Source organism: Hemitrygon akajei, chromosome 18 (assembly GCF_048418815.1).
Source record: "Hemitrygon akajei chromosome 18, sHemAka1.3, whole genome shotgun sequence".
Lineage (NCBI taxonomy): Eukaryota > Metazoa > Chordata > Chondrichthyes > Myliobatiformes > Dasyatidae > Hemitrygon > Hemitrygon akajei.
Genome location: NC_133141.1, coordinates 29996031 through 30020044, shown reverse-complemented (window position 1 = coordinate 30020044; position 24014 = coordinate 29996031). Strand labels below are relative to the sequence as shown.

General features: G+C 46.0%; 1 protein-coding gene across 7 annotated transcripts in view; it reads left to right on the top strand.

Annotated features, from left to right (window-relative positions):
* Positions 1–6712, top strand: part of LOC140741246 (uncharacterized) — a 219007-nt gene extending 212295 nt beyond the window's left edge. For 4 of the 7 annotated variants that reach the window (XM_073071226.1, XM_073071224.1, XM_073071227.1 and 1 more), the window contains exons 2-4: positions 3328–3665; positions 5092–5561; positions 6155–6712. In XM_073071226.1, the coding sequence (XP_072927327.1) occupies positions 5147–5561; positions 6155–6597 (858 nt within the window). In that variant the 5' untranslated portion in view covers positions 3328–3665; positions 5092–5146 and the 3' untranslated portion in view covers positions 6598–6712. Of the gene's footprint in view, positions 1–1376; positions 1395–1686; positions 2203–3327; positions 3666–4050; positions 4938–5091; positions 5562–6154 lie in introns of those variants that run through there. The other 3 variants (XM_073071229.1, XM_073071228.1, XM_073071231.1) reach the window with 3 other exon arrangements.
* The last annotated feature ends 17302 nt before the right edge of the window (positions 6713–24014 follow it).

The window sequence follows — 24014 nt, the reverse complement described above, 5'->3', positions numbered from 1 at the left end:
AGAGAGTGTGTGAGGGAAGGTGTCTGTGTGGACGATCGATTGTGTGTGCGTCCCTCTGTGCCTTATATAAAAAAGTGAGTCTCCCCTTACAATTTTATGTGGTTCTATATGATTCACACCCGACACAGGATGTGAGTTCAGGTGATCTATAATGGTCTTCACTGCGGTTCATCAAGAGGTCAAACATCTTGGAATTTTCTCTTAAGGACTAGGATTGTGTGTGTGTGTGTGTGTGTGTGTGTGTCCCTGCGTCGGTGTGTATGTGTCTATGCGCCTTCTCACAGCGCTGTCTGAGGGAGTGGATGCGGTTGAGAGTCGATTTTTTAGAAATATCTTCGCAGCTGACAATAATAATTTTATCGCCTAATTTCTGCGTAAAACAAGGGCCTCCGCACTGCCCCACCGCGCTTCTCACAGCCGTGTTTGAGAGTCGAAATCTTAATAAATGCCTTCATAGCTGCCAAGAGTAATTTTATCGCCTAATTTCTGCGTTAAACAAGGGCCCACGCCCGCACGGCCCCCGTACTAATCTTGATTAATTTCCGTGAGAGGGCCTCACTCAGAAGAATTACAATTACAATATATATTCAAACAAAAAAAATCTACGTTAATGCTTGTATGTGCGCGCGCTCCACGTCCGAGGGATGATGTGTTAAGCTTTTACAACAACCTCTATTCTAAAAAATATAAAATATAAACATATATTTTTCTGGTGAGTCGCCTAAGGACTCCTCAATTGAACCCGATTTCTAATCGCCCTTGCAGTTTTTTACAAAGATCTAAACTTGTCGATTTTGGAACAAAATAAAAATAAATTATCAGAATTTTTACTGAACCTTCAGAGGACATGATTAACTTGGAGGCCACGCTGACACTCGATAAAACTTCGCTACATGCGCCCGGGGAGCGGTAAAACTGGGTAAATTAAATTGGAACAACACACACAAAATGGTGGAGGAACTCAGCAGGTAAGGCAGCATCTATGGAAATGAATAAACAGTCGATTTTCAAGCCGAGACCCTTTAACAGGACCGAAACGTCGACTATTTATTCATTTCCATGGATGCTGCCTAACCATTTTGTCTGTTGCTCTTGATTTCCGACATCTATAGAATCTCTTGTGTTAAAATTAAAAAAATAAATAGGTAAATTCGGGTATCATTGTGACATGTACAGTGAGAAACTTTGTTCTGCTTGCCATCCGCACAGATCAGATCATTACACAGCGTATTGAGGTAGAACAAGGTAAAACAATAACAGAATGCAGAATAAAGTGTCACAGTCACAGGCGGACAATAACGAGGTAGATGGTGAGGTCAAGAGTCCATCTTACCGTACTAGGGGACCGTTCTCGTATGTTAACGGTAGGACAGAAGCTGTCCTCGAGCCTGGCGGTACGTGCTTTCAGACTCTTGTATCTTCTGTTAACAGGATTGAATGTAACAGAATTGCAAAGTCCCTTCTTTTGTATTTTTATTATGAAGAAAGACTTTTTTGAACATAGATTTTTTTACAGAGAGATGTCAGAGGAGGTGGCATTGGATTTAATTGAGTGTTTAAACACGTTTAAACGGCAAGGCGAGAGTGATACGTGGGAGGAAAGTTTTTTTTTGGTGTGTATGTCGGTCGGCAAAAAGGGTCAGGCGTGGAGGTGACAGACCGAAGGGTCGGCTTCTGTGCGGTCTTGCCCTGTGGTTCTAATGGTTGTAAGATAATCTTGATACGTGGGAGCGATGGGCTTTCTAAAGGGCTTAACACGAGAACTGCTCGCGAGAAATAATCTCGCCGTCGCCAAATCCTCGGTGACCGGGTCGTGCTTGTCCGTCTGTCTGTCGAACGGGAAGAAGCGAGCGAGGGAGGGAGAGATGTGGATAACGCGTCTGCCCACAAGATTAAAGGAGAGGAACAGAGAGAGAGGGATGTCAATGGGAATATTCTGTCCCGGTCCCAGGAGTTTGTGGATAGCATGATCCCACTGTTAAACGGCGTTTCGTTCTTTTAAGGAACGCTTGTAATCTATTTATTAAGAAGGAGGCATTCAATTATAGATTGCCGATAAGTTTCAGAGACCAAACGGGCATTTTTCTCATCTGGCGATACGGAGCTTGAGGTTTTTTTTATTGTTGCTGTCACACGTTCAGGCTGCCGAGCTTCGGCCCCGGACAGGGAGCGAGCGAGACAGAACGGACAGGCAGTGAAATGGTATGGCTTGCTGCCTGTTCCCTGTTATATTTGATCGGGGGTTGATAGGGGAAATGATGCTTCTATCGAGTAATTCTTTCGACGTGATTTCACTAGCATCCCTGACGTCGAATTAATGTCAAACGTGCCTGGAGGGGAGATTTGATTTAGGGGAGAAAATGGTGAATTGTCCTCTATGTAATCTTGGGGGGGGAGGGGGGAAGAGGGAGAGAGAGAGACAGAGAGAGTAGAGAGAGAGAGGGAGAGGGAGGGAGGGAGAGAGAGAGAGTGTATAAAGTCTTTTGTTCCTGTGTAAATGTGGAAATATTATAGAAATGAATGCATATAAAATATAAAATTTATGGTTGTCAGTAAAGCATATGCGTTTTGAAATTGGTTTTATATACAGTATAGATGTATAATTTGTTGGAGTGTATGTGTACAAACGTGAACAGATTTGTACATAAAATGTGATGTAACGTATGCTTAAAATGTGGTTTTATATATGTGGTTTGAAAAGTAGAAGCCCTTTAGTAATATGTATGTATGTATTTGTATTAAAATGTTCTATAAATGGAAGTATGCCTGAAGGTGATAATAAATCTAATCCCGATATATAATACAGTAGATATTATAATTACTATATATATAATTAGTGAAGGACACACAAATGTATAAACGCTTATGTATACAGCTTTATACGCTAATATACATATATAGTGCCCTTGAGTTATTATGTACCCGAGTTCATAAAAATGGGTATATATGCATTTGTAAAATATCTTTTACAAACAAATGTACGTACGATCTACAAAATATAAGAGTCTGCCAGTTAAATGAACGTCAAAGAAAATTAAAATTTTTGGGCGATATGGATTTTTTTAATTGTCTGTGTAATTAGTGAGAAAAGAGAATGAGACTCAGAATCTCGTCTCGCAGGCCCCGATATTTCGGAAACTTGTCGAACAGACCAAAAGAAGCAGGTTTTCCCCATTACTACTGGATATAAAAACCCTAGTATTTTCTTTTCCGTTTCGCGCACGGATTGTACATGCCGACGAGTGGTAACTGAATGCCGGCTCATTAAAGATGCTCAATAAAATTTCACTGAACGAAGAACATTTTATTCTCTCTCTCTCATATTAGTAAACCTCGCTTCGAGAGGGGAATCGCGGGAGTCTCTCCCACTGAATCCGAACTAAAAGAAAAATACGAGGATACGGAGGTCTGACGTGTTACCGTTTCCTGGCGAATCTTTAAGTCTCCAATTTGCGTGTGTGTGTGTGTGTGTGTGTGTGTGTGTGTGTGTGTGTGTGTGTGTGTGTGTGTGTGTGTGTGTGTGTGTGTGTGTGTGTGTGTGTGTGTGTGTGTGTGTGTGTGTGTGTGTGTGTGTGTGTGTGAGAGAGAGAGAGAGAGAGAGAGAGAGAGAGAGAATGAAATCCTCCTTAAATTCCACACGGAGAGACGCGGCCACGGACACACGGGTAAGTAAATAATAATAATGATAAATTCCAGTCAACCAAATTAAACTGACAGAAAGCGAATTTATTTTAATCTGACAGGCTCGGGTCTCATTTTTTTTTACACACACACACATTCCAAATGTATTTCGCGGATTTCTTTGCATTTGTTTCCTTCGCCCTGACTCTCTGCCCAGCCTCCCCCACCCCACACACACACACACACTCCGACTTCCTCTCTACACAAAAATACAACTGCAGATGCTGTGGATCAAAGAATACAGTTGTTGATGTCTTATATATATATATATATATATATATATATATATATATATATATATAAAAAATATTTTTAAAATCGGAACAAATCTTTTCCAGGAGGTGGGGCGCGCACACATACATACGCGTGCAGAACAGGCATGCACGCACACGCCCCTAAGATATTCGCAAACCGCCCTTCCACCACCAATTACGCATTTCTCTCACACACACATTTCAATATCATCCGCACTCTCAGTTACACGCTCACACCTTTTATTGCTTATCACGCACGCGTTTACTCTTCCTCACTGCCACACACACGTCTCTCTCACACACAGAGAGCCTCTCACTCCCTCCTCTCTCACACGCACACATGCTCTCTCCCAAAGAGTTTCTCTCTTCTCTCTCTCTCTCTCTCTCTCTCTCTCTCTCTCTCTCTCTCTCTCTCTCTCTCTCTCTCTTTGTTAGGAGTGGTCTTTCCTCCTCTCCTTCCCTATCTCTTCTTCACTCTTTCCCGCTTTCTTATTCCTCCTTCACCCGACACCACGTAATTTATTCTCCCATCCAGCTCAATCTATTCCTGTCTATTTCCTTCTCTTCCCATCTATCAATCCATCTCTCCTTCACTCTCTCTGCTCCATCCTGTTCTGCATCTGTCAATTTCTATCTGTCCTCCTCTCACTCTAGTTATCCATTTCTCCGCTCTCTATCCCTTTCTTCCATTCTCTTTCATTGTCTGTCTATCTATCCACTTTGGTTTCTCCTCTTCTACCTATCCCCTGTTGACTATGTGTCCAATTTTGCTCCCTTTACCCATCTGTTTCTCTGTCATCTCTCCATTCCGCTGTATTTCTATTTATCCAAATCTCTGTTTCTCTTCTCCCTATGCATTTCTCTATCTATCCATCTCTCTTCACCTTCTCTTCGTCCATCTCAGACCTCTCCATGCTTCCCTCTCTGTCCATCTATTTATCTATCAGTCCACCTCTAACATCTCAGTCCCTCTCTCACACACCCAAGGGACACCGCTCACAGGTAGCTAACACATGGGCAGGGAAGAGTGGTAGAGCAACGAAACCCAGACCACTCCCAGTCGAGTTAACCTTCTATTTTCTTCTCCTCCCCACGTTTCCACCCCTCCATTCCCCGCCCCCATCCCACCCCACCCCAATTTCTGTCGAATCTCTAGTTCCAGGTATCACCTGCAGCCTAGCGAAGGACATCGAGCGAGAGGGCGACTCCGAATGACCTCCGCCTCTAATCTCTCACCTAGCCACAGGAAGACCCCACCCACTCCTACCCGCACTCGCACCAACGAATACGGCACAGGAAGATCCCACCGCCAGGCTGGTGGGCTCGGGAAGGTGGTGAAAGGGGACGGTGGCGCTGGGAAGAGGGCGGAGGACGGGGACGGGGACATAATGCAGGAGACGCTGCCCTATGGGAAGCTGACCTCGCACGGCGGATTGCCCGTCCCGTCTCCGCTTCGGCCGCCCAAGCCTCTCGTCGCCTCCCCGACCGCCGTCCGCGGCTCATCGGCTCCCCTTCCCGCACGGGACTGTCGCGCCAGCTGGTCCGGAGCCACGGCCGGAGCAGAGCGAGTGTTCCCGTGGATGAAGGAAAGCCGCGGGGTCTCTCCGCACAGCTCGCTGCACCCAGGTACGGTTCTCGCCCGCCTTCTGTCTCTCCGGCTTCGCCCCCTCCCCAACCACCCACCACTCGCACACCCGACCACAAATTTTTCTAATGAGATTCGCATTCCTATCTTCCAGACAACCCCCGTCAGCGTGTGTGTGTGTGAGCTAACAAGCGCGTCCTATTGTCTGGGCGTGCCGCCGTCGCCCCTGCTTGTCCGTCTCATCGTCTCCGATGCCCCAGACTGGAAGCGGGCAAGGGGAGGAGGCGGTAGTGGTGGGGGTGGGGAGGAGAGGTGAAGTGTCGCCATGAGTTTATGCATCTCGCCTCGCTGTGCGTTTGTGATGGGTGTTACTGTGTGTCTAAATGTGGGTGTTGCGGGCAAACTTTCCAAACTTTCTCCCATCAACACCCCACCTCAAAAAATAAAAACACCAGCCTAAAGGGGAAGGGAGAGGAGAGGAGGGGAGTGGGGGTAGCGTTGGTTGACATTAATTCCGGTTTTTAACAGCTCTCTCTCTGTCCTTTCCACCCTTCTTCATTCTTCCCCTTTCTCTCCTTAATTCCCCTCATCCCATCTTACCCTCTTCGTCCCCTCCCTCCTTCCTCGCCCACAGGAAGGGCCGAGGATCCGGGCCGGCGAGCCCGTACAGCCTACAGCAGCGCGCAACTTTTAGAGTTGGAGAAAGAGTTTCACCTGAGCCGCTACGTGCGAGGCCCGCGGCGCCGGGAGATGGCCTGTTTTCTCCGCCTCTCTGAGCGCCAGGTCAAGGTCTGGTTCCAGAATCGCCGCATGAAACACAAGCGGGAAGCGCGGTGGAGGCACGGAGCCAGTGGAACAGCGCCTGGGCCCCCCGGAGACCCCGTCCCTGTCGACTCCTGTCCGCCTTCCACCTTCAGCGGACTGGCACGCTCGCCCTCGCCTTTCTCCAGCGCCCCGTCTTCCCCCGGCGACATACCGGTCAACTACGCTGGCTGCCCTGTTCAGCTAAGCCTCGGGCCGCAGGATGGTCCCTGCGGCGTTTGGGCGCGGCACGGCCCCCGGCTCACCCACCTCTGAGGACGGGGTCGTCGCGAGCAGCCTGCGCCCTTTTGCACTGTATATATCACGGATATTTTATACGATTTGCTCAGATTCTAATATATATTAATTCTATAAAGACTGTACGGCTCACTGGCTTGGTGTATGAGTGTGAGCTTTTGTCCATGTGGCAAGGCGCGTTTGGCTTATGAATTGTATCTGTGTTAATATACACATATATATTACACCAGGTGTACATACATATATTAATACATACTGTACACAGACACACACACTGATGCATACAGACATAAACAGAGACTCATACACAAATGCGCGTGTACGCGCACGCACGCACAAACCGTGACAGGCAAGTACACACAAACACGTACAGATATGCATGGATAGCCAAACAACCTCAGAGAGAGACAGGCACGCATAACCTCACAGACAGACAGATACACACATAGACAAACACATACAGCCACACGCACATATACATGCATAGACGTGCAGGCGCACACACAAGCGCAATCACATCTACAGCCACACAACCTTGGACTCACAAACACACTGACGCACACACATACATGCATGCACAGACACATACAAAAACACTCACGTACGCATACACATGTTATATACACACATATGCACAGAGACACACACGGCCTATCGTTTAGACCACTACACAGACACAACCGCTGATAACTCGCGCCAGAGCCAAATCTGACCTTATACTATCTTCCTCTCCACTTCCGCCTCACTCTCTGGGGTATTGCATTCAGTTCAGCGGAGGTAGGAGAGATGCCACCAGTACCAGCCTTAGGATGAAGTGGTGGGAGGTGCAGGAGAACTGCATCAGACAAGGGGGAAGTTTGCAGCGAGCGAGATTATATGATGGGGTGTTGCTCTCGGCACAGACCACCGTCTGTTCGCCGGTCAAGACGAGGATTCTTTGATTTCACTGGGTTTGTGTGGCAAGGCTGTGTGAGAGGGAGGGGGGGGAGAAAGAGAGAGAGAGAGAAAACAAACACAAGAGCCAGAATCTCCCTCGCACCGAACGCCCAGCGTAAAGGAGAGGACACGGTGCACTGGGATCAGATGGAACAGGAATACAGATGCGCGAACGCACAGAGTTATACATACACGTGCACCGACACACACAGAGGCACATAGAGACCAAAATATGTACACATAGTCACGCACGTACGGATGCACACAGAGACACACCTGCATAGACACATGCACACGAGGTACGTACACAGACTCCTACACACACAGATGAGCATGCACTGACATGCAGAGATTTATCAGGATGTGGCCTGGATTAGAGAACATGGTTTATGAGAATGGGGTGAGCGTAGAAAAGCAAAATATTCACCATCCGGGGCCCCGGCCTTCCTGATCATGCTCTCGTTTCGTTGACGCCATCAGGAAGGAGGTACAGGAGCCTCAGGACCCACACCACCAGGTTCAGGAATAGTTATTACCCCTCAACCATCAGGCTCTTGAATCAACTTCACTTTCCCCATCATTGAAATGTTCCCACAGCCTATCGACTTACTTTCAAGGACTCTTCATCTCATGTTCTCGATATTTATTGTTCATTTATTTTTTTTGTTTTGTATTTTCACAGTTTGTTGTCTTTTGCACAATGGTTGAACACCAAGGCATGGGATCCAGGGAAGTTTGGCCAGGTGGATTCAGAATTGGCTTGTCTGCAGAAGGCAGATGGTTGTGTTGGAGGGAGTACATTCAGATTGGAGGGTTGTGACTAGTGGTGTCCCACAAGGATCGGTTCTGGGACCTCTACATTTCGTGATTTTTATTAACGACCTGGATGTGGGGGTAGAAGGGTAAGTTGGCAAGTTTGCAGACGACACAAAGGTTGGTGGTGTTGTAGATAGTGTAGAGGATTGTCGAAGATTGCAGAGAGACATTGATAGGATGCAGAAGTGGGCTGAGAAGTGGCAGATGGAGTACAACCCAGAGAAGTGTGAGGTGGTACACCTTGGAAGGACAAACTCCAAGGCAAAGTACAAAGTAAATGGCAGGATACTTGGTAGTGTGGAGGAGCAGAGGGATCTGGGGGTGCATGTCCTCAGATCCCTGAAAGTTGCCTCACAGGTAGACAGGGTAGTTAAAAAATCTTATTGGAGTGTTAGCTTTCATAAGTTGAGGGATAGAGTTTAAGAGTCACGGGGTAATGATGCAGCTCTATAAAACTCTGGTTAAGCCACACTTGGAGTACTGTGTCCAGTTCTGGTTGCCTCACTATAGAAAGGATGTGGAAGCATTGGAAAGGGTACAGAGAAGATTTACCAGGATGCTGCCTAGTTTAGAGAGTATACATTATGATCAGAGATTAAGGGAGCTAGGGCTTTACTCTCTGGAGAAGAGGAGGATGAGAGGAGACATGATAGAGGTGTACAAGATATTAAGAGGAATAGCTAGAGTGGATAGTCAGCGCCTCTTCCCCAGGGCACCACTGCTCAATACAGAGGACATGGCTTTAAGGTAAGGGGAGGGAAGTTCAAGGGGGATATTAGAGGAAGGTTTTTTACTCAGAGAGTGGTTGGTGCGTGGAATGCACTGCCTGAGTCAGTGCTGGAAACAGATACACTGGTGAAGTTTAAGAGACTATTGGACAGGTATATGGAGGAATTTAAGGTGGGAGGTTATATGGGAGGCAGGGTTTAAGGGTCGGCACAACATTGTGGGCCAAAGGGCCTGTACTGTGCTGTATTGTTCTATGTGGACACAGATAAACTCACACACTCGAACATGTATGCACTTCCACTTATACACATTCTTTCAAACACACACTCATACATACACTCTGACAGAAACAAATGTACTTGCATACACATTTCCACACACATCCTCCCACTCAGAATCTCTCTCTTGCTCAGACACTCTCTCACACTCACATACTCTCTCATGCACACACAAAATCTGACATACACAGAAGTCTCCTTCAATGTGGGGTAAACACGAGGAAATCTGCAGATGCTGGAAATTCAAACAACAACACACACAAAATGCTGGTAGAACACAGCAGGCCAGGCAGCATCTATAGGGAGAAGCGCTGTCAACTTTTCGGGCCGAGACCCTTCGTCAGGACTAACCGAAAGGAAAGATAGTAAGAGATTTGAAAGTAGTGGGGGGAGAGGGAAATGCAAAATGATAGGAGAAGACCGGAGGGGGTGGGGTGAAACTAAGAGCTGGAAAGTTGATTGGCGAAAGTGATACGGAGCTGGAGAAGGGAAAGGATCATGGGATGGGAGGCCTCAGGAGAAAGAAAGGGGGAGGGGGGAAGCACCAGAGGGAGATGGAGAACAGGCAAACAACTAAATATGTGAGGGATAGTGTAAGAAGGGGAGGAGGGGCATTAACAGAAGTTAGAGAAGTCAATGTTCATGCCATCAGGTTGGAGGCCATTCCCAGCCGGTATATAAGGTGTTGTTCCTCCAACCTGAGTTTGGATTCAATGTGGGGTTAAACATTTCTTTAATCACTTTGCACTGTCACCAGATATGTTTGGCCTTGCCTCATCCTGCTCCATAATATTGCTAAATCAAGGTTTAGTTCCAAGGAACTATTCACGCTCAAACCTGTTGGAAACTCTTTTTCCATCCAAACCTTTTCCAAAATGTCCTTCAACCAAAACCACATCAATGAAGTACAGAACAATTTCACAGACTTGAAGAGAAAAGAAATTCAACATTACTTGATGTGTACAATAAAATCTGTAGAAACCATCTTATTAATAAATTCTCAATTTTATTTGCGCTTTTGGTCTGGGAAATTACAGTTTCTTGCAAATCCTCAGGATATTAGGGTACTTAATCTTGGATATTATATTGTTTTTAATTAAAATAGTTTTGACAGCTGGGTAGTCTTAAACACTCTTCATCTCATGATGGTGATTCACATCCTCTGTTCTCAGTACGCCCACGGTGAACCTTCATCTATCTCAAGTGACAGGAGCATTTTTGTTAAACCTGTCATTTCAAGACCAGACAATAGCACAGGGGGTTGCAGATGGGACAGGACAAACACTACCAGTGAAGTCCCGTTGCTGTGACTTACACACAGAAAAGCAGATAAAACTGCCAGTACATGAGATAACAGAAGCAGGAGCCTCAAAACAGTGGTATAATGTCAAAGTTGAGTTCATTGTCAAATGTACAAGTCCATATGTGCCCAGATGCAACAAAAAACTTACTTGCAGCAGCATCAAAGGCACACTGCATTAGATATACAAAGTTCACAAGAAAAACATAAATGCGACTTGTACAACAAATGTTGTACAAGTTATAAACAATTGCAAGTTATACAATTATGACATAAATGTAATTAAATGCAAATTATACATTTTTTACAACAAAGAACACAATTAGAACCAAAAAAATTGCTAAGTGGTCATAGTGTTGCTCTACAAAGGTAGTGATTAAGATAACTGAATGTTTGAAGGGAAGTAGCTGTTCCTGAACCTGGTGGTGTGGGACTTCAGGCCTCTGTACCTCCTGCCCGATGGGAGCTGTGAGAAGACGGGATGGCCTGGATGGTGGGGATCTCTGATGATGGACGTTGCCTTTTTGAGGTATTGCCTCCTGGAGATACTAATGATGGTGGGGAGTGATGTGACGCAGAGTCCACTACTCTCTGCAGATTCTTGCGTTCCTGCCCAGCCCCTAATGCAACCAACATCTGTGGAAGTTAGCTAGCATGTTTGATGACAAGCTATACCTCCTAAGAAAATACAGATACTGGTACACATCAATACATCGAGATAGTGCAAAGGAACAGCAATAACAGAATGGAGAATAAAGCATCACAGTTACAGAAAAGGTGCAGTGCGGGCAGACAATAAGGTGCAAGGATCACAACGAGGTAAATTGTAAGGTCAAGTGTCTATTTTATCATACTAATAACAGATTAATCGCCTTGGAACAGCAGAATAGAAACTGTCCTTGAGCTTGGTGATACACGTTTTCAGACTTTTGTATCTTCTGCCTAATGGGAGAGAGAAGATAGAATATCTGGAGTGGGTAAGTCTTTGATTATTCTGTCTGCTTCACTGAGACAGTGAGAAGTTTAGACAGAGTCCATGGAGGGGAGGCTGGTTCCTGTGATGTGCTGAGTTGTGTCCACAACTCTCCCCAGTTTCTTGTGGTCACAGGCAGAGCAGTTGCTATACTAAACTCTGATGATATCACACATTCGACAATCTAGCCTCCATCCCCTCTGGGGCAAAGAATTCCAGAGAATACCCTCCCTAGGAGAGAAGTCCATTGACTAGTGGTCAACCAAAGGAGTTGGTGTAGGGACAGCTATTTTTCACATAATATGTGAATGCTCTGGATGATGGAATTGATGGCTTTGTGGGCTTGTTTGCAGATGATATAAAGACAGGTGGAGTCAGGTAGTCTTGAGGAAACAGGGAGCCTGCAGAAGGACTTCGACAAAAAAGAATGGGCAAAGAAGTGGCAGATGGAATACAGTATAGGGAAGTGTATGATCATGCACTTTGGTACAAGGAATAATGGCACAGACTATTTTCTAAACGGAGCAAATTCTGAAATCAGAGGCACAGAGGGAGTTGGAAGTCCTCATGCAGGAGTCCCAGGTTAACTTGAGGTTGAGTCAGTAGTGAGGAAGGCATATGCAATACTAGCATTCATTTCAAAAGAGCTAGAATATAAGAGCAAGTATGTAATGCTGAGGCTTTATAAGGCATTGGTGAAACCACATTTAGAGTATAGTCAGCAGCTTTTGGCCCCCATATTTAAAAAAGGATGTGCTGGCACTGGAGAGGATCCAGAGGAGCTTCACAAGAATGATCCAGGGAATGAAAAGGTTAACATATGTGGAGTGTTTGTTGGCTCTGGGCCTGTACTCACTGGAGTTTAGGAAAATGGTGGGGGGGGGGGGGTTCATTGAAATCTACTGAATATTAAAAGGCCTAAATAGAATGTATGTGGAGTGAATGTTTCCTATAGTGAAGAGTCTAGGACTAGAGGGCACAGCCTCAGATTAGAGGGAAGCCCCTTTATAACAAAGGAATTTCTTCAGCCAGAAGGTAGTAAATCTGTGGAATTCGTTGCCACAAACAGCTGTGGAGGCCAAGTCATCTGATATGTTTAAAGTGGAGGTTGATGGGTTCTTGGTTAGTAAGGGTGTCAAAAATTACGTGGAGAAGGCAGGAGAATGAGGTTGAGGGAGAACAAAAATCAGCCATGATTGAATGGCAGAGTAGACTCGGTGGGGCAAAAGGCCTAATTCTGTTATGTTTTATGGTAAAGATTCTAACCATCCACCCTTAACTGACTGCACCTGTAACCATGTCACCTCATTCAAGATTTTCCCAGTGATGGAAACATTTCCACATTGTGAAGTGATTCACTTTGGAAGGTTGAATTTGAAGGCAGAGTACAGGACTATTCATTGTGTTCTCATTGTAGGAAGGATGTGGAAGCTTTAGAGACAGTGCAGAGGACATTTACCAGGACTGCCTGGACTAGAGAGCATGTCTTATGAGGATAGGTTGAGTGAGCTAGTGTTTTCCTCTTTGGAATGAAGCACGATGAGAGGTGCTTTGATAGAGGAGTACAAGGTGATAAGAGTCATAGATGGAGTGGAAGGCCAGAGACTTTTCCCCTGGGCAGGAATACAAGGGACATCGTTTTAAAGTGATTGGAGCAAAGTATAGGGCAGGATGTCAGAGGCAGGTTTTTTTTCCAAACAGAGTGTGGTAGTTGAATGGAACGCTTATATAGGCACATGGATAATAGAAAAATGGAGGGATTTATCATAGAATAGGTTAAAATGTCAACACAACATTGTGAGCTACAAGGCCTGTACTGTGCTGTAATGTTCTATGATCCATCTCTCCTGCCATGCCCCCCAGGGGCTGAGATGCTTGAATAAGGTCACCCCTCATTCTCTTAAACTCCACAAGATACAGACCTAAACTGTTCAGTCCCTACTGATGGGACAACCCTCTGATCTCAGAGATTATCCTGGTGAATCTCCTGCAGACTGCCTATAAGGCTACTAGATTCTTTTTTAGTTTAGGGGATTAGAAGTATGCATGTTTCACACAAGGTCTCACCAACACCCTGAACCACAGAAGCACAGAAACAGGTCCTTCCACCCAATTGATGCATGCTGGCTAACATGCCCCCATCCAAGCTGGTCCTGTTTTTGAGCATTTGGCCCATTTCCCTCTAAACTTCTCCTGTCCATGTACCTGTCCAAGTGCTTTTTAAACATTAGGGTACATTTGCAGATGATGCCGCAGTAGTGGTATCATTTATGTTCTGTGTTCTATGATTTATGCCCTTTGTTCTGTGTTGCTTTATGTTCTGTGTTCAATGTTTTGTGTTCTATGTTTTACATTCGATGCTGTTATTCTACCTGATGCTGGGGAATAATATCTGAAACAAAAAAAAACAGAAAATGCCTGAAGATCTCAGCATGTAGAATTATCAAAGTGAATGGCCTCATTAGCAACACAGCCTGATCCAGTTTACATAGCAGGTGAAATTACTCAGCCTCTGATTTAAAAGCAATTTGTTCCCCCTCGTTTATGTCGACTGTATCTGGCATGCGGTTTGCAATGGGTTTTAATTTCCCAAAATGTACTGACGCCAGCTGCTTAATGGCTGGTACGTACATGGAAGGGGTTAATACAGTGCTTAAAAACTGCATTTTATTCTCCCTCGTTGCCTCAAGCGGTTTTCAGATACAGCCCAATGAAATGATGAGGCCTTTATTGCATTTTAAGTGTGAGAGAAATTACTCTTTGGGGTGCATTGGAAATCCATACGAATTAGACATGACATTAGAACAACATGTGTGTTAACTTTCTGTTCAGTGGAGGGAGCTTCACTGTGTCTGACCCTGGGAGTGTGTGATGGGACAGTGTGGAGGGAGATTCACGCAAAGTCTGACCCTGGGAGTGTGTGATGGGACAGTGTGGAGGGAGCTTCACTCTGTGTCTGACCCTGGGAGTGTGTGATGGGACAGTGTGGAGGGAGATTCACTCTGTGTCTGACCCTGGGAGTGTGTGATGGGACAGTGTGGAGGGAGCTTCACTGTGTCTGACCCTGGGAGTGTGTGATGGGACGGTGTGGAGGGAAATTGTGACATATGATCTTAAAGATAAATTATCATTGAATATACATGGGAAAACATTTGGGCTCTTCCTCCTAACTGCCCTCCCAAAATCTGTGTGTAGGGTCAGTGGGTTAATTGGCCTCCAAGCGTGTGGGTGAGAGGAGTTCAGTCATTAAATCAAGTTCTACTCTTCATAACCTCATGGACTCCTGCACACCAAGCCTTGTTGGAAACTTACTCTCTGAGATCCCCCATGGTCATACACATTGCCTGAGTACTATTACCTATCCCTTGTAGCCTCTGTCGCCCTCTCCTTCTTTTACCTTCTGTTTTACCTAATATGAGAGTCTTCTTCAAGGAATCCCGTCTTCTCATGATGTGGCCAAAATATCTGGCTGTATTTCTTCAAGTTTTGACTTGTTGGATCTTCTTGCTGTCCAACGAACAGGGTGAGAGGTAGGATCTGGCAATGGTCTATGGGAACATGGGATGGATGGCATGGGATTGGTGCAGATGGCCAACATGGACCTGGTGAGCCAAACAGTTTCCATGCTGTATCTCTCTATTGCAGTGAAATCAGACCCTCCCCTAATCAACAGAGCTACAGTCTGTTTCACCAATCTGGACACAATGCTAACAGTTTTGAAATACCTTCATAGATGGCAGAACCACATAGACACCACTGCTAAGGAAGCTCACCAGTATCTCTGCTTACTTAGGGGACTAAAGAAATTCAACATGTCCCTGTTGACCCCCTGTTGATGCACCACAGAAAGCATCCTATCTGGATGTCTCATGGCTTGATACGACAACTGCTCTGCCTGTGACCGGCAGAAACTGCGGAGAGTTGTGGACACAGAAACCAGCCTCCCCTCCATGGACTCTGCCTATATTTCTCACTGCCTCAGTAAAGCAGCCTGTGTAATTAAAGACCCCACCCACCCCAGACATTCTCTCTCTCCCCCCTCCCATCGGGCAGAAGATACAAAAGCCTGAAAGCACGTTCCACCAAGCTGAAGAACTGCTTCAATCCCACTGTTATAACACTATTAAATGACAAGATAGACTCCTGACCTCTCAATCTACCTCGTTGTGGTCTCACACCTTATTGTCTACCTGCACTACTTTCTCTGTAACTGTTTCACTTTATTCTGCATTCTGTTATTGTTTTACCTTGTTCTACCTCAATGCACTGTGTAATGATCTGATCTGTGTGAACAGCTTGCTGTACGACAAGCTTTTCAAGTCAAGTCTATTGTCACTTAACTGTATACATGTACGATGCTAATTGAGACAATTCTCTGGACCAGGGTGTAAAACACAGGAGTACACATTAACACACAATAACTTAGGTAAGAAAGAATTAAATCTACATGTGAATTACACAGTAGATAAACGAAGTAAAGTGCATAAATTAAATATTGTACGGTACAGAACAAAGTATCCGGTGACACTACGAATGTGATGCAGCGCGGAGTTCAGAAGCCTAATGGCCTGAGGGAAGAAACTGCTCTTGGTTTTATGCCTCAAACCTCCTGCCTGATGGTAGAAAGTCAAAGAGGATGCTGGATGGATGGGTGGGATCCTTGATAATACCAAGGGCCCTGCATACCCAGTGCTCCTGATAAATGTCCCTGATGCATGGTAGGGAGACCCCTATGATCCTCTCAGCTGTTCTCACAGACCTTTGTGGTGACATTTGGTCTGATGTTCGACTGCTCCCAGATCAGATGGAGATGCAACTTGTCAGGACGCTCTCAATGGTCCTGCAAAACTCAGTGAAGATGGTGGGGTGGGGGGGCAGGGGAGAAATGCCTGCCTCGCTTGCCTCAATTTACTCAGGAAGTGAAAGTGCTGCTATGCCTTCTTGTTCATGGAAGTGATATTAAGGGACCAGGTGAGGTAATCTGTGATGTGAACTCCCAGGAACTTAGTGCACTTAACTCTCTACGGAGGAGCCATGTATGCTCAGAGGGGGATGGTTCGTCTGCACCTTCCTAAAGTCAACAATCATTTCCTTGGTCTTCCCCACGTTCAACTTTAGGTTGTTCTTCTCACACCAGCTGCTCCACTTCTTCTCTGTACTCCGACTCATTATTGTTGACGAGGCCAACCACTTTTGCATCATCTACCAACCTGATGACACGGTTTGAGCTGAATCCTGCGACAGTCATGTGTCAGCAGTGAGAACAGCAGCAGGCCGTGCACACAGCCCTGGTGAGTGCCAGTCTTCAGCATAATGGGACTAGAAGCATTGCTGCCCACAGACTGACTGTGGCCTTACTGCTAAGAAGTCCAAGATCCAGTTACAGAGGGAGGTGCTGAGGCCCAGTAAGGTCAGTTTCCCCACCAATTTCTGGGGTGTGATGGTGTTAAATGCCAAATTAAAGTCTATAAACAGCAACATGGCATATGAAATGCCATTTTCCAGGTGGGACAGGACAGAGTAGAGGGTAGAGAATACAGCATCGACAATGCATCTCAGTACATGTGACAATAAGGAGGCGGAGAATGATGGTGCTAAATTGTGACTCCTTTGTGCTCATCTGTGAAAACATTAATTTCTTTCTTTGATGTCTCTCCTTTTCCCTTTCAGGGTAGATGAGGTCTGTTGAAGACCGTGACTTGGATTTACACTCAAGACTTCGGTTCTTTGCGATGGTGGGACCCTCTCCTGACCGGCCGCTTTTAGATATCCCAAGGACATGGCCTAGCAGACAAGCACGCCTTTGGGGCCCTGTGGACAGGCAGATCCTAAGCCAATGCCGCCAACTGAAGCATCATGGGAGAGAACAGAACAGCAGATCAGCTGCAGCGATTGTGCTCTCTCTCGTTGGTGGGTTAGAGATTGTTGCAGATTCTCCGGGCAGAGCACTCAGGAAAAAAAAGCGGCACGACAGACTTAACACTATAAATCAGTGAGTCGTTTTGTTATGTTGCCCCTCTCGCTGTGAAAGGGGACAACTGTTTTTCCCTTTATTAGGGAGAGAGAGAGAGAACCTGTGGCATGTCGAATTGTCAGGTAAAAGATGAGTTTTTGTTGTACTGCAGATCATGCACTTTATTGAGGGTTGGCTTGGGTGAAGGGTGCTGATGCTTTTTTGCGGAAATGGGTGGAGGTGGGGGAGGATCGTTGCTTTGGCTGCTGCTTGTGTGTGGAAGGGGGGAGTAGGGTGCTTTGGGGTTCTCCCGTTTTAACTGTCATTCATTCTTCAGGGCACTCTTCTGTTTTTGTGAATGTCTGTGGAGAACAAGAACTTCAGGATGTATATTGTATACATTTCTCTGATATTAAATGGAACTACAGGCAGTCCCCAGGTTATGTACAAGTTCCGTTCCTGAATCCATCTTTGTCGGATTTGTACATTAAGTCGGAACAAGTACATCCGGTATTATTTAGCGTTAGTTAGTCAAACGTTTGTCTTAGTATATAGTATATATTTTACCTTTCTATGTATATAAAACACTTAAGAAACATATGTATTCTAATAATTACACCGCTGCGTCGCTTAGTAATAATTGTAGCTTTCATCGGGGCAGGGCCTTTCACATGCTCCATTATTCTCACTTTATCCGTTATCCTTTAAAATTGTTCCGATCATTGACCGACTGTAGCCTAACGCTTTTCCAATGACCAATGACGTTTCACCTCTTTCCAAACGCTTTATTATTTCCACTTTATTTTCAATCGCGATCGCTTCCCATCAATGGAACAGAAACACTGCGGCGGGTCCTGACCTGTGCCAGCTCCCGAGGTCCACTGGGTCCTAAGAACCACAGCACTGAATTCCCCGGTTCCTAAACTCCACTGCACTGAGACAGGCCAAATGGGACAAGTGGGGGCTGTGCTGGGTTTGGGTATTTGATCCTCCACAATATTCTGCGTTGGAATTTAAACTGGAGGTGGCAGTGGTTTTTTTTTTACAAGGTCGAGGTTGAGTTGCGAGCTCGACATCAACCCGGTACGGGAGTCACTGGACAACATCAACCTGGCACGGGAGCGGTCTGTCACTAAATCAAACTCAGAAACTTCCATTCTCTAGCCCGGTGCTGATCTGACTGCACCACCAGCTGACCGGAACCGGGTGGGGGGGGGGGGGGGCGGGGGGGGTGGCGGTCAGGGTGAATCTTACTAAGAAAAATTTAAGCCAAATACAAAGTGTCAACGCAGTGACAACACAGTGTCAATGGCAACAACTAAAAATGGCGGACGGCATCGCGATCCAACTTAAAATGGCGGACGGCGTTCTCCTTCCTTGGTTCGTAAGTACGAGTTGTCCGTAAGTCGGACATTCGTAACCCGGGGACTACCTGTATTGAACTATAGTCAGTCAATTCCAGAACCAAAATTTTGAAAGCACACAGCACCAGACTCAAGGACAGCATTTACCCTGATGTTATAAAGCTATTGAACAGATGTATGATAAAATGGACAATTGACTTCACAATCTACCTTGTCATGCCTGTTTACCTTATTGTCTGTCTGCACTTCCTCTGTAACTGTAACACTTTATTCTGTATTCTATTATTGCTTACCTGGTAATACCTGATGTAGTGCAGTAATGAATTGATCTCTATGGATGGCATGCAAAACCACATTTTTCTCTGTACGTGCGACAGCAATAAACAAAATTGCCTTTGTAATCAGCCTGATCCAAAACATCCTTCTGGTTAATTAAATTAAATTGCTCAGAATTACTGAGACATTTGCCTCATTATATCAGCATGGTAGGGTATTAGAAGCTCACCAAGGCATCTCCATATACCACTCCCATTTCTCCGCATATTCACTGTTTGATGGCCCACTGCTTTCAAGGAACAGGAACTCTAAACATCAATGCAGACTGAGTGTCAACTGCTGGATGCTTTATGACAGAGTCACAGAACAGGGAAACACTCTTCAGCCCAACTGTTCCATGCTGACCAGAATACCCAACTAAGCCAGACCCATTTGCCCTCATTTGGACAATCAGGGGTTCCCAGCCTTTTTTAATGCCATGGACCAACAGCATTAAGGTTAGGAAACCCCTGCTCTAAACCTTTCCTTTCCATGTACCTGTTAAATGTTGTTAATGTACCTGTCTCAATCACTTCCTCTGGCAGCTCATTTCGTATGCATTTTTAAAATTTTATATTTGATTTTATTATAAGATAAAAACAAAACAATTTTTAAAAACAAATTTTTAAAAAATGTATATGAAATGAGGTGCCAGAGGAAGTGGTTGAGGCAGGTACATTGTTATTGTCACGTGTGTGACAAAATGGTTGTTGGGATGCGTCTAGTGTGCCAGTATACTGGGTCGTGATTGTCACTCTCACTTTCAACTTCCACCATATACTGGCTAGCAGTCTCACGAAAAGGAGAGCTGAATTTGTGAGTCTCTCCCTACCAAGTACATGGCTTCTCCAAGAGCAAGCCTCATGTTGTGCCTCCTCGCTGGCGACACACAGAAACTGTCTGACTCAGGCTGAGGAGTCCAGAGGACATTGAGGAGGTTTGACCCCTGCACATGTAGCACACAAACACACCCTGGTGCTCATGAACCAGATCTCCAGCTCTGGGTAAATAGCCCCACTCCCTTGTTGGCAGCCTCAAGAGTAAAGCCAGACGGCAAATGCGGAGTGAAGCCCCTAAGGGGGTTGGACCTCATTGAACAATCTTCTAGCAGCTCCTGCAGCCAAGATGGTGCCAAACGTAAAACTTCATAAGCTTTCCTTTGGACTAGACTGGGGAGACAGAGAGGTGGATCTTGATGACTGGGCATCTCAGGATCTCCATTCCTTCCACCCAGGCTTGTGCCCTGCAGAAATGACTCCAGTGCCACTTCCATTGTCCTTTGAGACAGACAGATGCCATAATCAATCATCATATTGTCTTGCATACTGTACCTCCTGCCTGTTAGTAATAGTGAGAAGAAAGCATGGCCTGGATAGTGGTGGTCTTTGATAAACCTGATTCTATTTCCTCCAAAGTTTTGCACGGTCTTGGTTGGAGCAGCTGCCACATCCTGGGAAGGCATGGTTACACGAAATCAGCCCAATAATGACTGCACACAAGATCTAGTAGTTTGGATGACCATAACTTGTCCTGTGAGGGAGAAACATGCTTGGCAACCCCCCCCCCCCCCAACCCCTATTATCTTTCCCCTCTGATCTCCTGCCTTTCAGGCTTGTAATACTTATAAGTGAGGTCACCAAGGTTCAGCTCCTTTCCATCTGCTGTCACTGCTCAGCCTCAAAGACAACCCTTGTCAATCAGAGGCTGGTGTGACTGATTCCCCTCCCCCTCACACACAGCGACTGTAAAAACAAGAACCTTGAGCACCAGATGTGATGGAGGAAGAGCTTGTTTTGTTGCTCATAGCAGACTGTGTGAGGAATAAACATCTCTCCCCTCACTTATTTATCTCCCTATTTTTCTCTCTCCCTTTCTTCCATCCACTACTGCTTTTTCCCTCTGTCTTCCACTACTCCAGAATTACAAGACTGTTCCCATGAATTGAGAGTCTCAATAATAGACTAGGTTAAGGGTGTTCAGCTTGTTACCATAAACTCGGAACTTCTGCAGATGTACTGTTGGAAGTGCCCTAACTGATCACTTTCTAGCCCGTAATGTAGGAACATAAGATGCAGCGAGTCATGGACTCTGCCCAGTACATCACGGACACATCCCTCCCCGCCATGGGTAGTGTCTACAGGAGGTGCTGCCTCAGGAAGGCAGCATCCATCATCAGAGATCCCCACCATCCGGGCCATCTTCTCACAGCTCCCATCAGGCAGAAGTCCCACACCACCAGGTTCAGGAACAGCTACTTCCCTTTAACCATTTTGTATCTGTTAAATTTCAGTTTTTCTTGTGAACATTGCTATCTTTGTGGGATCTTTGATTATGCTGACTATTTTACTGAGGCAGGAAGAAGCATAGATAAAGTTGGGGGGTGGAGAAAGAGGCTGGTTTCTGTGATGTGCTGAGCTGTGTTCTCAGCTCTGCTGTTTCCTGCGGTCCCAGGCAAAGCAGTTGGCGTACCAAGTCATGGAACTATCCAGTATCCAGACAGAATGCTTTCTGTAGTGCATCTATACAAGACCCTGAGGGTCAAAGGGATCATGCTAAATATCAGGAAGGCAACATCCATTACCAAAGATCTCCCCTATCAGGTTCTTGAACCAACCGGCTCAAGCTACATGTTCCTGTGTAGCTGCTACAAGCAAGTTAGTCATTCTACCTATACCTCACTGTACATGTGAGCATTACATTAAACTTGACTTGTTTGGGCAGAGTCGGAGAGGGATGTAGGGGCCAGCGAGGGTCAGAGATAGAGAGGGGTATAGGTGAGGGAGGAGTCACAGGGACGGGGGAGAGAGGAGGAGGTCATTGAGATAGAAAGGTGTAGGAGGCCTGAGGTTAGAGAGACGGTGGGGGGGGGTTGTAGCAGAGACAGGGGTGGCAAGGGTCACAGTGACAGGAGGGGCGTCAAGATGGGAGAGGGTCACAGAGATACTTTTCTCCCCAGGGTTGAGGAATTGAAAACTAGAAATCATAATTTTTAGTTTAGTACTTGAGAATGTTGCGTCTCCATAACTGCTCCGTGCTACACCACTCCCCATCTCTGTAAACCTTGGCTCCTCCCCATCTTTGTGATTCCCTCCAGCCGCGACATCCTTCCCCCTCCTCTCCAACCTTCAAGTTCCAGATACCTTCCCTGAACTCCCCCCCCCCCCCCCCACTCACTTTCACACCTCTGGCAGCAAGTGATCTATCACCCCCTGTCACTCCATCCCGCCTAGTGTCTCTCTGTTGCCTGATAGGACTGGGAATCAGCCTGTCTCTTTTCAGACATGATGTCTTGTCTGTCACCGATCCCGACAACATTCAGCTAGCGTGGGAAACGGAGGGCAGCTGATGGAACAAGAGATTGTCATCTCCAGACAACCCGGGAGTATGTACAAGGCCGGTCTTTCTCTATGTCACAAAATGCTGGACCTTCCAACTGCCCACTGGGGTAAGGGAGATCTATCACGGCACATTCCTGGTACAGTCAGGGACTGTCATTCGTGTACTTTGCATCTTTGTGCACCGACTGTGCTTTGTGTCTGTCTGTGTGCGTGCATTTTGTGTTCATGTGTGGTTTTTGCATGTTGTGTGTGAACGTGGTTGTGCGTGCATGTGCAGGCATGCTGTATGTGCATACATTTTGCACACGTGCGTGTTTCTTGTGTGCGTGCACGTTTTGTGTGAATACATCTGCATGTGCCTGTGTGCGTGAAGTCTACAGCACTGCCTCATACCCATGTGTACACATCTACAGGGCAGGAGTGTGATGGGACAGTCCCCACTTGCCTGGGCGTGTGCAGTTCTACCAACTCTTGAGAAGCTCAACAAAGCATGGGACAAAGCAGCCCGCTTGACTGGCACCCCTTTCAACTTCCAGTCCCGCCACCTTTGACACACTGACTGAAATGTGCACCCTTTACAAATCCCACTCAGGCAGGTGAGGAGGAGCGGGAAGGATCGGGGATGGGATGGGACCTGGGCTGAGAGAATTCACTCAGATTAATGTGTCTGCATGCCTCAGCCTGCTCAACATCTGCGCTGCTGGTTCTGATTACTTTACCAGATGGACAGGGGTCCGAGGGTTTTAGAGCAGGAAGGCGCCGAAGAGAATAAACTGCTCCATCCTCACTTCTCAGCCCCTCATGGCACTCCCGGCTGGGGGGGTGGGGGAGGAATCTGGGTGTGTCTGAAAGAAAGGCAGAGTTCTGGTGGATGGGATCAGCAAATGTCTTCAACACAGATCTGGTGAGCCAAAGGGCCTGTTCCAGTGTTGTACAAAGCACAAATACTGATTTCAGATTCAAATCGAGAGTCCTTTATTGGCACTGTGCAAAGTTTTTGGAGATTACAGAATGACAGTGCTCCCAGGCAAACATCTGGTGAGCCTTTGATTCCAAGATACAACTGCAATAACGCAACACAGGAAAATAACTGACTCAGCAATAGTCTGCAGGGAACAGGGAGTGGAGGAGAAGCAATAACCAGTCATACAACCCTGTTAAACAGAGCTTCTATGGAAATAGGCAGTACATTCTCATAACTCCAAGGTCACACAAAAGGATTTGGGGAGAGTGAATCTCCCTCCACACCGTCCCATCACAGACTCATGGGTTGGATACAGGTTGAAATCTCCCTCTGTACCTATCTCTGAAACATTCCTCGGGGTGGGACAGTATGATATCATAGCTTATAAAGAAGATAAAACATGTGGGTAAATCAATAAGTGTTTCACATTGCTATAGCTTATCAAGACAGAATTAAATCGCGAAAGACT